At 41.6% G+C, this 13,168-nt stretch overlaps 1 protein-coding gene across 3 annotated transcripts in view; it reads left to right on the forward strand.

Annotated features, from left to right (window-relative positions):
* The window catches only part of LOC134351730 (cytidine and dCMP deaminase domain-containing protein 1-like), a 121,451-nt gene that overhangs the window by 11,314 nt on the left and 96,969 nt on the right, over window positions 1-13,168 (forward strand). For all 3 annotated transcript variants that reach the window (XM_063058314.1, XM_063058316.1, XM_063058315.1), the window contains exons 4-7: window positions 5,450-5,485; window positions 10,484-10,519; window positions 11,428-11,463; window positions 12,465-12,571. In XM_063058314.1, the coding sequence (XP_062914384.1) occupies window positions 5,450-5,485; window positions 10,484-10,519; window positions 11,428-11,463; window positions 12,465-12,571 (215 nt within the window). The remainder of the gene's footprint in view (window positions 1-5,449; window positions 5,486-10,483; window positions 10,520-11,427; window positions 11,464-12,464; window positions 12,572-13,168) is intronic.

Consider the following 13,168-nt stretch of genomic DNA (forward strand, 5'->3'; position numbering starts at 1 on the left):
TTCTATCCCCACAACATCTCTGGCCTTACCCATGAGTTTGTTGATTCTGTTGATGCCTGCTACCATCAGCCTGCTGCCTCAGCACACAACAGCAAACATGATAGCACTGGCCACCACAGACTCGTAGAACATCCTCAGCATTGTCCGGCAGATGTTAAAGGACCTCAGTCTCCTCAGGAAATAGAGACGGCTCTGGCCCTTCTTGTAGACAGCCTCAGTGTTCTTTGACCAGTCCAGTTTAACACAGAACATAGAATAGTTCAGCACAGTACAGGCCCTTCGGCCCACAATGTTGTGCCGACCCTCAAACCCTGCCTCCCATATAAGCCCCCACCTTAAATTCCTCCATATATCTGTCTCGTAGTCTCTTAAACTTCACTAGTGTATCTGCCTCCACCACTGACTCAGGCAGTGCATTCCACGCACCAACCACTCTCTGAGTAAAAAACCTTCCTCTAATATCCCCCTTGAACTTCCCACCCCTTACCTTAAAGCCATGTCCTCTTGTATTGAGCAGTGGTGCCCCTGGGAAGAGGCGCTGGCTATCCACTCTATCTATTCTTCTTATTATCTTGTACACCTCTATCATGTCTCCTCTCATCCTCCTTCTCTCCAAAGAGTAAAGCCCTAGCTCCCTTAATCTCTGATCATAATGCATACTCTCTAAACCAGGCAGCATCCTGGTAAATCTCCTCTGTGCCCTTTCCAATGCTTCCACATCCTTCCTATAGTGAGGTGACCAGAACTGGACACAGTACTCCAAGTGTGGCCTAACCAGAGTTTTATAGAGCTGCATCATTACATCGCGACTCTTAAACTCTATCCCTCGACTTATGAAAGCTAACACCCTATAAGCTTTCTTAACTACCCTATCCACCTGTGAGACAACTTTCAGGGATCTGTGGACATGTACCCCGAAATCCCTCTGCTCCTCCACACTACCAAGTATCCTGCCATTTACTTTGTACTCTGCCTTGGAGTTTGTCCTTCCAAAGTGTACCACCTCACACTTCTCTGGGTTGAACTCCATCTGCCACTTCTCAGCCCACTTCTGCATCCTTTCAATGTCTCTCTGCAATCTTTGACAATCCTCTACACTATCTACAACACCACCAACCTTTGTGTCGTCTGCAAACTTGTCAACCCACCCTTCTACCCCCACATCCAGGTCATTAATAAAAATCACGAAAAGTAGAGGTCCCAGAACAGATCCTTGTGGGACACCACTAGTCACAATCCTCCAATCTGAATGTACTCCCTCCACCACCACCCTCTGCCTTCTGCAGGCAAGCCAATTCTGAATCCACCTGGCCAAACTTCCCTGGATCCTATGCCTTCTAACTTTCTGAATAAGCCTACCGTGTGGAACCTTGTCAAATGCCTTACTAAAATCCATATAGATCATATCCACTGCACTACCCTCATCAAAGAACTCTATCAGGCTTGTTAGACACGATCTGCCCTTCACAAAGCCATGCTGACTGTCCCTGATCAGACCATGATTCTCTAAATGCCCATAGATCCTATCTCTAAAAATCTTTTCCAACAGCTTTCCCGCCACAGACATAAGACTCACTGGTCTATAATTACCCAGACTATCCCTACTACCTTTTTTGAACAAGGGGACAACATTCGCCTCCCTCCAATCCTCCGGTACCATTCCCGTGGACAACGAGGACATAAAGATCCTAGCCAGAGGCTCAGCAATCTCTTCTCTCGCCTCGTGGAGCAGCCTGGGGAATATTCCATCAGGCCCTGGGGACTTATCTGTCCTAATGTATTTTAACAACTCCAACACCTCCTCTCCCTTAATATCAACATGCTCCAGAACATCAACCTCACTCATATTGTCCTCACCATCATCAAGTTCCCTCTCATTGGTGAATACCGAAGAGAAGTATTCATTGAGGACCTCGCTCACTTCCACAGCCTCCAGGCACATCTTCCTACCTTTATCTCCTAATCAGTCCTACCTTCACTCCTGTCATCCTTTTTTTATTGTCAATTCGTATCCCCAGGTACTTGTCATCCTCCACCATGTCCACACTGACCCCCTGAATGGAAGCAGGGGTCACCGGTACCTTTGCCCTCCTCAGGTCTACCACCAGCTCCTTAGTCTTTTTCACATTAAGCTGCAGATAATTCTGCTCACACCATGTGACAAAGTTTCCTACCATAGCCCTGTAATCCAACCTTAAAAATTAATTAAATCAGTAAAAATATTTAAAAATAAAAACACTTAAGAATTAAAATCAATTAAACACAGTCATGAAACAGAAGTAAAAGCAAAAAAACAATTTATCCTTACAAATATAAATAGTGCTTTTGTTCTTTTAGTCTTCTTGGGGATATTCTGATGGAGCAGCCAGATGCTGTTCAGCAGCACCAGCTCAGATCCAGACAAAAGGCAAATAGAAGAGATGATGTCTATAGACTAAAGTAGAATAAATCTTAGCAAATATTGTTGCTAAAATTCTCTGAGTCATAAAACATTTCCTTACTGGGTGAAGCACCCTATCTCCATCTTCCTGTTATAACTGCACAAGGTATCATGCTGAGTTAGCAGAAAGGTTTAAACTGCACACACTTCCGTACTCTGTATAGCCTTGTAAATATAACATGCAACATAACCAGATTTTTTATTATAAAAAGCATTATTGTTATTGTTAATGCCCTAGGGTTGCTTGTTTTAGCACATTTTACTTGTAGCATTTGCAAAATTAAGGGTAACATGGAGTTTGATGACCTGTTAAATGACTGTTACTCAAAATGACAGATCCTGAAAATCAGTTCTGTGCTGTTCTTTGCCGCTTCTGACTTCCTTTGTATCACTGTTTCTGGAAGCAAAGTTTGAGCTAAAAATACAATGATATTTATCAAAGGCAGGAACTCTGAAATAAATGTCTGAAACAACTACCAAAGTACAAGGCATTATAATACCAAGGTATTATGATTTAAGGCACAGAAATTAAAGGAAAATAGGAGGTGTGTGTAACGGGATAACAGAGTAATCAATGAAGATTTTTAACTACAAATAAACCAGGAAATTTGCAATTACAAAGCTCAGAATGAATTCCTGCAATGTATACAAGGTGAATTTGTAGATCAGACTGTTGAGAAACCAGTTAGAGAATAGATCTAGTTATGTGCAAGGAGAATGCATGAAATAATAATCTAACTGTAAAGAAGCACATAAGGAAGTAGCCATAATGTAATTGAATTTCACATTGTTCAATCTGAAACCGACATTTTCAACCTGTTCTTCATGTTTTTTTTGACAAACATCTCCATTGTCCACTGTCCCACGTAACTTAGTGTCACCTGCAAATTTACTAAGTCATTGATATAGATGACAAGCAATAATGGGTCCGGCACTGACACTGAGACACACTACTAGTCACAAGCCTCTTGTACAAGAAACATCCTTCTACCATCACCTTCAGCTTCCTACCATCCAGCTAATTCTATATCCAATCAGACAGTTCTCTCTGGATCCGATGCGATCTAACATTCCAGAGCTCGTCTCCATGTGAAATCTTATCAAAGATCTTAGTGAAGTCCACAGAAACTTCATTAACCAACCTCCCCTTATCAACTTTCTTGGTCACCTCATCATAAACTCAATCAAGTTTGTAGGCCATGCCAACAACCTTTAATCAATTCCTGTCTTTCAAGAAGTATTTATCCCTCAAAATCTTCTCCAGTAACCACAGGTGTAAGACTTGTTTGTCTATTGTTTCCAGTTTTTTTTCTTGACACCTCCTTAAATAAAGGTACAATGTTTGCTGCCCTTCAGTCTACTAGCCCATGGTTAATGTTGATCTGAATATCTCAGCCAGGGTTCCCACAATTTCTTTCCTAGCTTCCAACAATGTTCTTGGATTAAACTGGTCAGGCCTTGGAGACTTGTCTGCCTTCATAGCATTTAAGACATCCATAAGGTAGTGTAGACTTAAACCAAAGACTTCCCATTTACTTTTTCTAGCTCCAAAGTCTTCATGCCTTTTTCCATGGCAAAAACAGAGGAGAAATATTCATTAAGAACCTAGCCCATCTCCTCTGGCTGCACTCAAGGATGTTCTCTAGACTTTGAAAGGTCCTATTCTCTCTAAAGTTACTCTTTTTTCCTTAATATATTTATAAAATTTCTTCGGACTTTTTCTTAATCTGTTATAACAATGTTATTTCATGTTTCTTTTCCGCCCTCCTGTTTTCTTTCTTGATTATACTTCTGTATCCCACATATTGCTTCAAGGATGCAGTTGATCCCAGCTGTCTATATGTGACCTACATCTCCTCCTATTTCCTGGCATAGGCTTCAATATCTCTTTATCTATGCCTTCCAACCTTGCTCTTCACTGTAATAGGAACATTAAAACTGCCTCACCTTTAACAGCCTCCCACTTGCCAATGGTCCCTTTGACAAAACAATCCCTGCTCTAACCAACCTTTGCAAGCCCCTGTCACATACCATCAAAATTTACCTTGCTCCTATTTAGAAATTGGATGAGTTCCATCTCCTAACTAATCTATTTTATAGCTAATAGAACTATGGTAATTACTCCGAAAGTGTTGCCCTTCTGTCACTTGCCCTGCCCTATTATCCCAGTGTGGCTCGATCTTTGCCCTCTCGTTTGCGGGGCACTTTTTATATTGCCCAAGGTAAGTTTCCTGAACACAGTTAACAAATTTCAACAAGTCTAAGCTCTTAACAGTATGATTGTGCCAGTCTCCATTAGGAAAGTTGAAATCACGTACCTTCACAATCCAATTATTCTTGCAGCTCTGCGCAATCTCCTTGCATATTTGTTATTTTAATTCCTTTTGACTGCCTGGAGACCTCAAGTACAAACCCAATAATGTGATCATCTCCATCTCATTTCCGAGCTCCACCCAAAAACACTCGTTGGACGACCCATCAGTAATTTCATCTCTGACTGCTGCTGTGACAGTGTCCTTAACCAGAAATACAATTTACCCTCCTCTCTTTTCTCCACCTTCATACTGCCTAATGGATCTGTGGCCTGAAACACTTAAGCTCTCAGTCCTGTCCCTCCCTTAGCCATGTTTTCACAATGACTGTCTACGTCTTCTATTAATCCACCATACCTGTCAGGCCTCTTGCATTGAAATGAACACAATTTAGTCTACAGACTTTCCTCGCTCCCAGCCATGTGTTTGAGGCAGAAATCAATGAGCATCTAATCAACAATCTCTCTGAAATGGGCAAAGGGGATATCATGTGCAGGATGGGTGAAAAGAATCTGGTGCATGAGATTCTTTAAGGCATTCCTATGTATTAAATACAATCATAATAATTTCTTGAACTCCACCTGCCAAACGTCAGGCTGAAGTTTAGTTTGGTGAGTACATTACTAAAATTTCCATGTACTTGACAGAGAAAAACTGAGGTTGAGAAATAGATTTCAGCAATACCTTTCTTCCCTAGGTACCAGCCAACAGTCAGATGAAAGGCCGCCTGAAGGTAATGATGGTTTGCATTTTCCTGCTTTATTAGGGAGTCACGTTGTCTTGACTAGTTGGATGAATGAAAATCATTTCCACTCCTGGATCAAACTTTCCCTTTTCACTGGTTTCCTTGGATTTTCAGCTGCCACTCTGCTGAGCCATGAGAATGCAGGCCAGGAGTATGGTGCGAAATATGGTTTTGCCACTACAGAGATATATATGTATTGTGGTTTCTTAAGATTTTTATAGACAGGGTTGGTAATGGGGACAAGCTCCCACTACCTATTAAATGCTCCCTATGGCATACACCTCAAATAACCTCTGACAGTTGTCCAGCTCCGGTCCTTACTAAGCCCGGCAGAGCTATTTCTACTGACAGGAGAGGGGCAAAGGTGGGTTACTGGTGCCTTAAAAGCAATCACTGCAGGCAGATTGGGCTCATCACCTGTGGTTGGCTGCTCATTTACAAGAAGTAACTCTGATCTCAAACCTCTGCTGCCTTGTGGCTATATCCACTCATAGGGAAGGCTTTGGGAGTACAGTAAACTTAGAAGGAAGAATCTGGAGCTGAAATCCCTAAGGCAATCCTACCTTGAGTTCAATGCTGACTGGGAGCTACTTTGATGCTGCTGGTGCCAAATTGTATCAGTCTCTGCCATTCCTTTGAGTTCATCAGATGCACGGAGACGGGGAGCTGGCCACAAGGGCAGTAGTTTGCTCTCCATATCGCACTGCCCAGGCTTGTGTATCTAGACAGCTAGGACACAACGTCCATGGTCAACCCTGACCAGCTGAGGCTTCACAATATATATTGTACATAAGTTAAATAAATAGTGCAAAATAATAGCAAAAATACTTCATCGAGATCAAGAATTCATTGGCAACATATGAAAGGTCAATTCAAGGGTCTGATAACAGGGGGATGGAAGTTATCCTTGACCCTGGTGGTATGTGCTCTCAGGATTTTTTGTGTCAGCTGCCAAAGTTGTCAGGGTTTGAAAGTTTAGTTATAGTCATAGTCATACTTTATTGATCCCGGGGGAAATTGGTTTTCGTTACAGTTGCACCATAAATAATAAATAGTAATAGAACCATAAATAGTTAAATAGTAATATAAAAATTATGAAATGGGTCCAGGACCATCCTATTGGCTCAGGGTGTCTGACCCTCCAAGGGAGGAGTTTTAAAGTTTGATGGCCACAGGCAGGAATGACTTCCTATGACGCTCTGTGCTGCATCTCGATGGAATGAGTCTCTGGCTGAATGTACTCCTGTGCCCACCCAGTACATTATTTAGTGGATGGGAGACATTGACCAAGATGGCAGGCAACTTAGACAGCATCCTCTTTTCAGACACTACTGTGAGAGAGTCCAGTTCTATCCCCACAACATCACTGGCCTTACCCATGAGTTTGTTGATTCTGTTGGTGTCTGCTACCCTCAGCCTGCTGCCCCAGCACACAACAGCAAACATGATAGCACTGGCCACCACAGACTCTTAGAACATCCTCAGCATTGTCCAGCAGATGTTAAAGGACCTCAGTCTCCTCAGGAAATAGAGACGGCTCTGGCCCTTCTTGTAGACAGCATCAGTGTTCTTTGACCAGTCCAGTTTATTGTCAATTCGTATCCCCAGGTATTTGTAATCCTCCACCATGTCCACACTGACCACCTGGATGGAAACAGGGGTCACCGATACCTTAGCTCTCCTCAGGTCTACCACCAGCTCCTTAGTCTTTTTCACATTAAGCTGCAGATAATTCTGCTCACGCCATGTGACAAAGTTTCCTACCGTAGCCTTGTACTCAGCCTCATCTCCCCTGCTGATGCATCCAACTACGGCAGAGTCATCCGAAAACTTCCGAAGATGACAAGACTCTGTGCAGTAATTGAAGTCCGAGGTATAAATGGCGAAGAGAAAGGGAGACAAGACAGTCCCCTGTGGAGCCCCAGTGCTGCTGATCACTGTCGGACACACAGTGTTGCAAGCACACGTACTGTTTGTGATTGTCTCACAATTTAACAAGTAATCCAACCTTAAAAATTAATTAAATCAGTAAAAATATTTAAAAATAAAAACACTTAAGAATTAAAATCAATTAAACACAGTCATGAAACAGAAGTAAAAGCAAAAAAAACAATTTATCCTTACAAATATAAATAGTGCTTTTGTTCTTTTAGTCTTCTTGGGGATATTCTGATGGAGCAGCCAGATGCTGTTCAGCAGCACCAGCTCAGATCCAGACAAAAGGCAAATAGAAGAGATGATGTCTATAGACTAAAGTAGAATAAATCTTAGCAAATATTGTTGCTAAAATTCTCTGAGTCATAAAACATTTCCTTACTGGGTGAAGCACCCTATCTCCATCTTCCTGTTATAACTGCACAAGGTACCATGCTGAGTTAGCAGAAAGGTTTAAACTGCACACACTTCCGTACTCTGTATAGCCTTGTAAATATAACATGCAACATAACCAGATTTTTTATTATAAAAAGCATTATTGTTATTGTTAATGCCCTAGGGTTGCTTGTTTTAGCACATTTTACTTGTAGCATTTGCAAAATTAAGGGTAACATGGAGTTTGATGACCTGTTAAATGACTGTTACTCAAAATGACAGATCCTGAAAATCAGTTCTGTGCTGTTCTTTGCCGCTTCTGACTTCCTTTGTATCACTGTTTCTGGAAGCAAAGTTTGAGCTAAAAATACAATGATATTTATCAAAGGCAGGAACTCTGAAATAAATGTCTGAAACAACTACCAAAGTACAAGGCATTATAATACCAAGGTATTATGATTTAAGGCACAGAAATTAAAGGAAAATAGGAGGTGTGTGTAACGGGATAACAGAGTAATCAATGAAGATTTTTAACTACAAATAAACCAGGAAATTTGCAATTACAAAGCTCAGAATGAATTCCTGCAATGTATACAAGGTGAATTTGTAGATCAGACTGTTGAGAAACCAGTTAGAGAATAGATCTAGTTATGTGCAAGGAGAATGCATGAAATAATAATCTAACTGTAAAGAAGCACATAAGGAAGTAGCCATAATGTAATTGAATTTCACATTGTTCAATCTGAAACCGACATTTTCAACCTGTTCTTCATGTTTTTTTTGACAAACATCTCCATTGTCCACTGTCCCACGTAACTTAGTGTCACCTGCAAATTTACTAAGTCATTGATATAGATGACAAGCAATAATGGGTCCGGCACTGACACTGAGACACACTACTAGTCACAAGCCTCTTGTACAAGAAACATCCTTCTACCATCACCTTCAGCTTCCTACCATCCAGCTAATTCTATATCCAATCAGACAGTTCTCTCTGGATCCGATGCGATCTAACATTCCAGAGCTCGTCTCCATGTGAAATCTTATCAAAGATCTTAGTGAAGTCCACAGAAACTTCATTAACCAACCTCCCCTTATCAACTTTCTTGGTCACCTCATCATAAACTCAATCAAGTTTGTAGGCCATGCCAACAACCTTTAATCAATTCCTGTCTTTCCAGAAGTATTTATCCCTCAAAATCTTCTCCAGTAACCACAGGTGTACCACAGGTACACCACAGGTGCAAGACTTGTTTGTCCATTGTATCCAGTTTTCTTTCTTGACACCTCCTTAAATAAAGTTACAATGTTCACTGTTCTTCAGTCTACTAGCCCATGGTTAAAGTTGATCTGAATATCTCAGCCAGGGTTCCCGCAATTTCTTCTCTAGCTTCCAACAATGTTCTTGGATTAAACTGGTCGGGCCTTGGAGACTTGTCTGCCTTCATAGCTTTTAAGACATCCATAAGGTAGTGTAGACTTAAACCAAAGACTCCCCATTTACTTTTTCTAGCTCCAAAGTCTTCATGCCTTTTTCCATGGCAAAAACAGAGGAGAAATATTCATTAAGAACTTAGCCCATCTCCTCTGGCTGTACTCAAGGATGTTCTCTCTAAAGTTACTCTTTTTTCCTTAATATATTTATAAAATTTCTTTGAATTTTTTCTTAATCTGTTTTAACAATGTTATCTCATGTTTCTTTTTCGCCCTCCTGCTTTCTTTCTTGATTATACTTCTGTATCCCACATATCGCTTCAAGGATGCAGTTGATCCCAGCTGTCTGTACGTGACCCACATCTCTTCCTATTTCCTGGCATAGGCTTAAATATCTCTTTATCTATTCCTTCCAACCTTGCTCTTCACTGTAACAGGAACATTAAAGCTGCCTCACCTTTAACAGCCTCCCACTTGCCAATGGTCCCTTTGACAAAACAATACCTGCCCTAATCAACCTTTGCAAGCCCCTGTCACATATCATCAAAATTTACCTTGCTCCTATTTAGAAATTGGATGAGTTCTATCCCCCTAACTAATCTATTTTATAACTAATAGAACTATGGTAATTACTCCGAAAGTGTTGCCCTTCTGTCACTTGCCCTGCCCTATTACCCCAGTGTGGCTCGATCTTTGTCGTTGGACGACCCATCAGTAATTTCATCTCTGACTGCTGCTGTGACAGTGTCTTTAACCAGAAATACAATTTACCCTCCTCTCTTTTCTCCACCTTCATACTGCCTAATGGATCTGTGGCCTGAAACACTTAAGCTCTCAGTCCTGTCCCTCCCTTAGCCATGTTTCCACAATGACTGTCTACGTCTTCTATTAATCCACCGTACCTGTCAGGCCTCTTGCATTGAAATGAACACAATTTAGTCTACAGACTTTCCTCGCTCCCAGCCATGTGTTTGAGGCAGGAATCAATGAGCATCTAATCAACAAGTTCTCTGAAATGGGCAAAGGGGATATCATGTGCAGGATGGGTGAAAAGAATCTGGTGCATGAGATTCTTTAAGGCATTCCTATGTATTAAATACAATCATAATAATTTCTTAAACTCCACCTGCCAAACGTCAGGCTGAAGTTTAGTTTGGTGAGTACATTACTAAAATTTCCATGCACTTGACAGGGAAGAACTGAGGTTGAGAAATAAATTTCAGCAATGCCTTTCTTCCCTAGGTACCAGCCAACAGTCAGATGAAAGGCCGCCTGAAGGTAATGATGGTTTGCATTTTCCTGCTTTATTAGGGAGTCACGTTGTCTTGACTAGTTGGATGAATGAAAATCATTTCCACTCCTGGATCAAACTTTCCCCTTTCACTGGTTTCCTTGGATTTTCAGCTGCCTCTCTGCTGAGCCATGAGAATGCAGGCCAGGAGTATGGTGCGAAATATGGTTTTGCCACTACAGAGATATATATGTATTGTGGTTTCTTAAGATTTTTATAGACAGGGTTGGTAATGGGGACAAGCTCCCACTACCTATTAAATGCTCCATATGGCATACACCTCAAATAACCTCTGACAGTTGTCCAGCTCTGGTCCTTACTAAGCCTGGCAGAGCTATTTCTACTGACAGGAGAAGGGCAAAGGTGGGTTACTGGTGCCTTAAAAGCAATCACTGCAGGCAGATGGGGCTCATCACCTATGGTTGGCTGCTCATTTACAAGAAGTAACTCTGATCTGAAATCTCTGCTGCCTTGTGGCTATATCCACTTATAGGGAAGGCTTTGGGAGTACAGAATCTGGAGCTGAAGTCCCTAAGGCAGTCCTACCTTGAGTTCAATGCTGACTGGGAACTACTTTGATGCTGCTGGTGCCAAACTGTATCAGTCTCTGCCATTCCTTTGAGTTCATCAGATGCTCAGAGAGGGGAAGCTGGCCACAAGGGCAGCAGTTTGCTCTCCATATCTCACTGCCCAGGCTTGTGTATCTAGACAGCTAGGACACAACATCCATGGTCAACCCTGACCAGCTGAGACCTCACAATATATATTGGACGCAAGTTAAATAAATAGTGCAAAATAAGTTTAGTTTGGTGAGTACATTACTAAAATTTGCATGCACTTGACAGAGAAGAACTGAGGTTGAGAAATAGATTTCAGCAATGCCTTTCTTCCCTAGGTACCAGCCAACAGTCGGATGAGAAGCCGTCTGAAGGTAATGATGGTTTGCATTTTCCTGCTTTATTAGGGAGTCACATTGTCCCAACACAGCTAGATGAATGCATATCATTTTCTCTCCTGGATCAAACTTTCCCCTTTCCCTGGTTTCCCTGGAACTCCAGCTGTCTCTGTGCTGAGCCATGGGAATGCAGGCCTGGACAGTGTTGTGGATTGTAGAACCTCTTGAGACTCAGGTTCAATCCCGATGCATGTTCTGTTTGTGTAAAGACTGAATCTTCTCCTTGTGACCTTATGAGTACCTTCCAGGTGCTGCAAGTTCCTCCTATATCTCAAAGATGTGTGGTCTGATGCATTAATTTGCTGAGGTGAACTTTCCCTTCTGTGAGTGAGGGGTAGAATCAGGGGCAGTTGATGGGAATATAGGGAGAATTAAATGGGAATGGATGAGACTGCTAATGCTGGAATCTGTAGCTACAAACAAAATGCTGAAGGAACTCAGTGGGTCAAGCAGCGTCTGTGGAGAGATATGAGCAGTTAACATTTTGATTTGATGCCCTGCGTCTGGACTTAAAATAATGAAGGTGGATTTAAATAATAATAAGTAAAATGAGATTAGTGTAGAATTTGTGTAAATGAATGCTTGATGCTGGCATTCACTCAGTGAGTTGAAGGACTGTCTCCTTGCTCTATGATTCTATAACTCCATCCATAAATGAAAGGAAAAGACTCACTGTCCATCCAGCCTGTACCAGGCAATTGGCATCACAACATCTCCAACAGTCACCTGGTGACATCCACACTTCATGCCCTTACCTGCTGTTTACTCGGAGGAAATCTCTGAATGTCTTCCTTCTCCCTTCCATTTCACCTTGGCTTGGTTTAAGTTACTGAATGTAATCAGTGGGTTAGCCTCTGGTCACCGGGTGACTAATAAATCAGAGATTAAGTGTTTCTGTGTCTCATGCAAACTACGCTTGATCAGATTAAATCTTTTTATAGTAGAATATAAGCAGGTTGTTGTGACTTTTGTTCTAGATTGTGGTGTCTCCATCGAGCGGCTGGATACGAAAGAGACTCTCTTTATGTTACTCGCTCTGCACATGGAGGAGTCTCCATTCTGTGAGGAACCAGTCAAATGTGAGGTAATCAGAGTAGAAAAATAACACAGTATAAAACTAATCATTTGTATTAAATTTGCTTAATCACTATCACAGCAGATTCAGAGAAGCAAAGGAAGCTGGCTCACTCCAAACAGTAAAGAGTAGAAAACTAACACAAAAGGTTGGTGTTCATCCATCTCATCTCTATGTAGAGCCCAAAACACTGGTCTTAAGTTGGATATAAACTATTGCAAGTGGCTATAGGTACTATCGGTCTGCAATCCAGGGAGATCTCTCATCAGAACATTATTTATCTGAAACAACTGGTTATTTCATGGCAGGGTTTTACCAGATCTATCCCAATTTAGATTAAATCTTTTCTCTGATCCATTTCAGTATTAGCCAATTATGAAACAAGTTCTCTTCAAAGTGGCCAAGCCACTGAGAAATTACAGCAGTTGTTCAAAATAGCTGCCTCATTCTTGACTGCATATGAAGGCCAAAAGCAAGTTACTGGAGGAACCAAACCCCTGCTGGGACTTCACCTCCCCTCTGACATCCCCTTCTCCAATGTAGAATGATCTATTCTCAGCAGAAGACTCACCTTTGTACTAAGTTCCTCCAGCAGCTTGTTTTCAA

This window comes from Mobula hypostoma, chromosome 9 (assembly GCF_963921235.1).
Source record: "Mobula hypostoma chromosome 9, sMobHyp1.1, whole genome shotgun sequence".
Taxonomy (NCBI): domain Eukaryota; kingdom Metazoa; phylum Chordata; class Chondrichthyes; order Myliobatiformes; family Myliobatidae; genus Mobula; species Mobula hypostoma.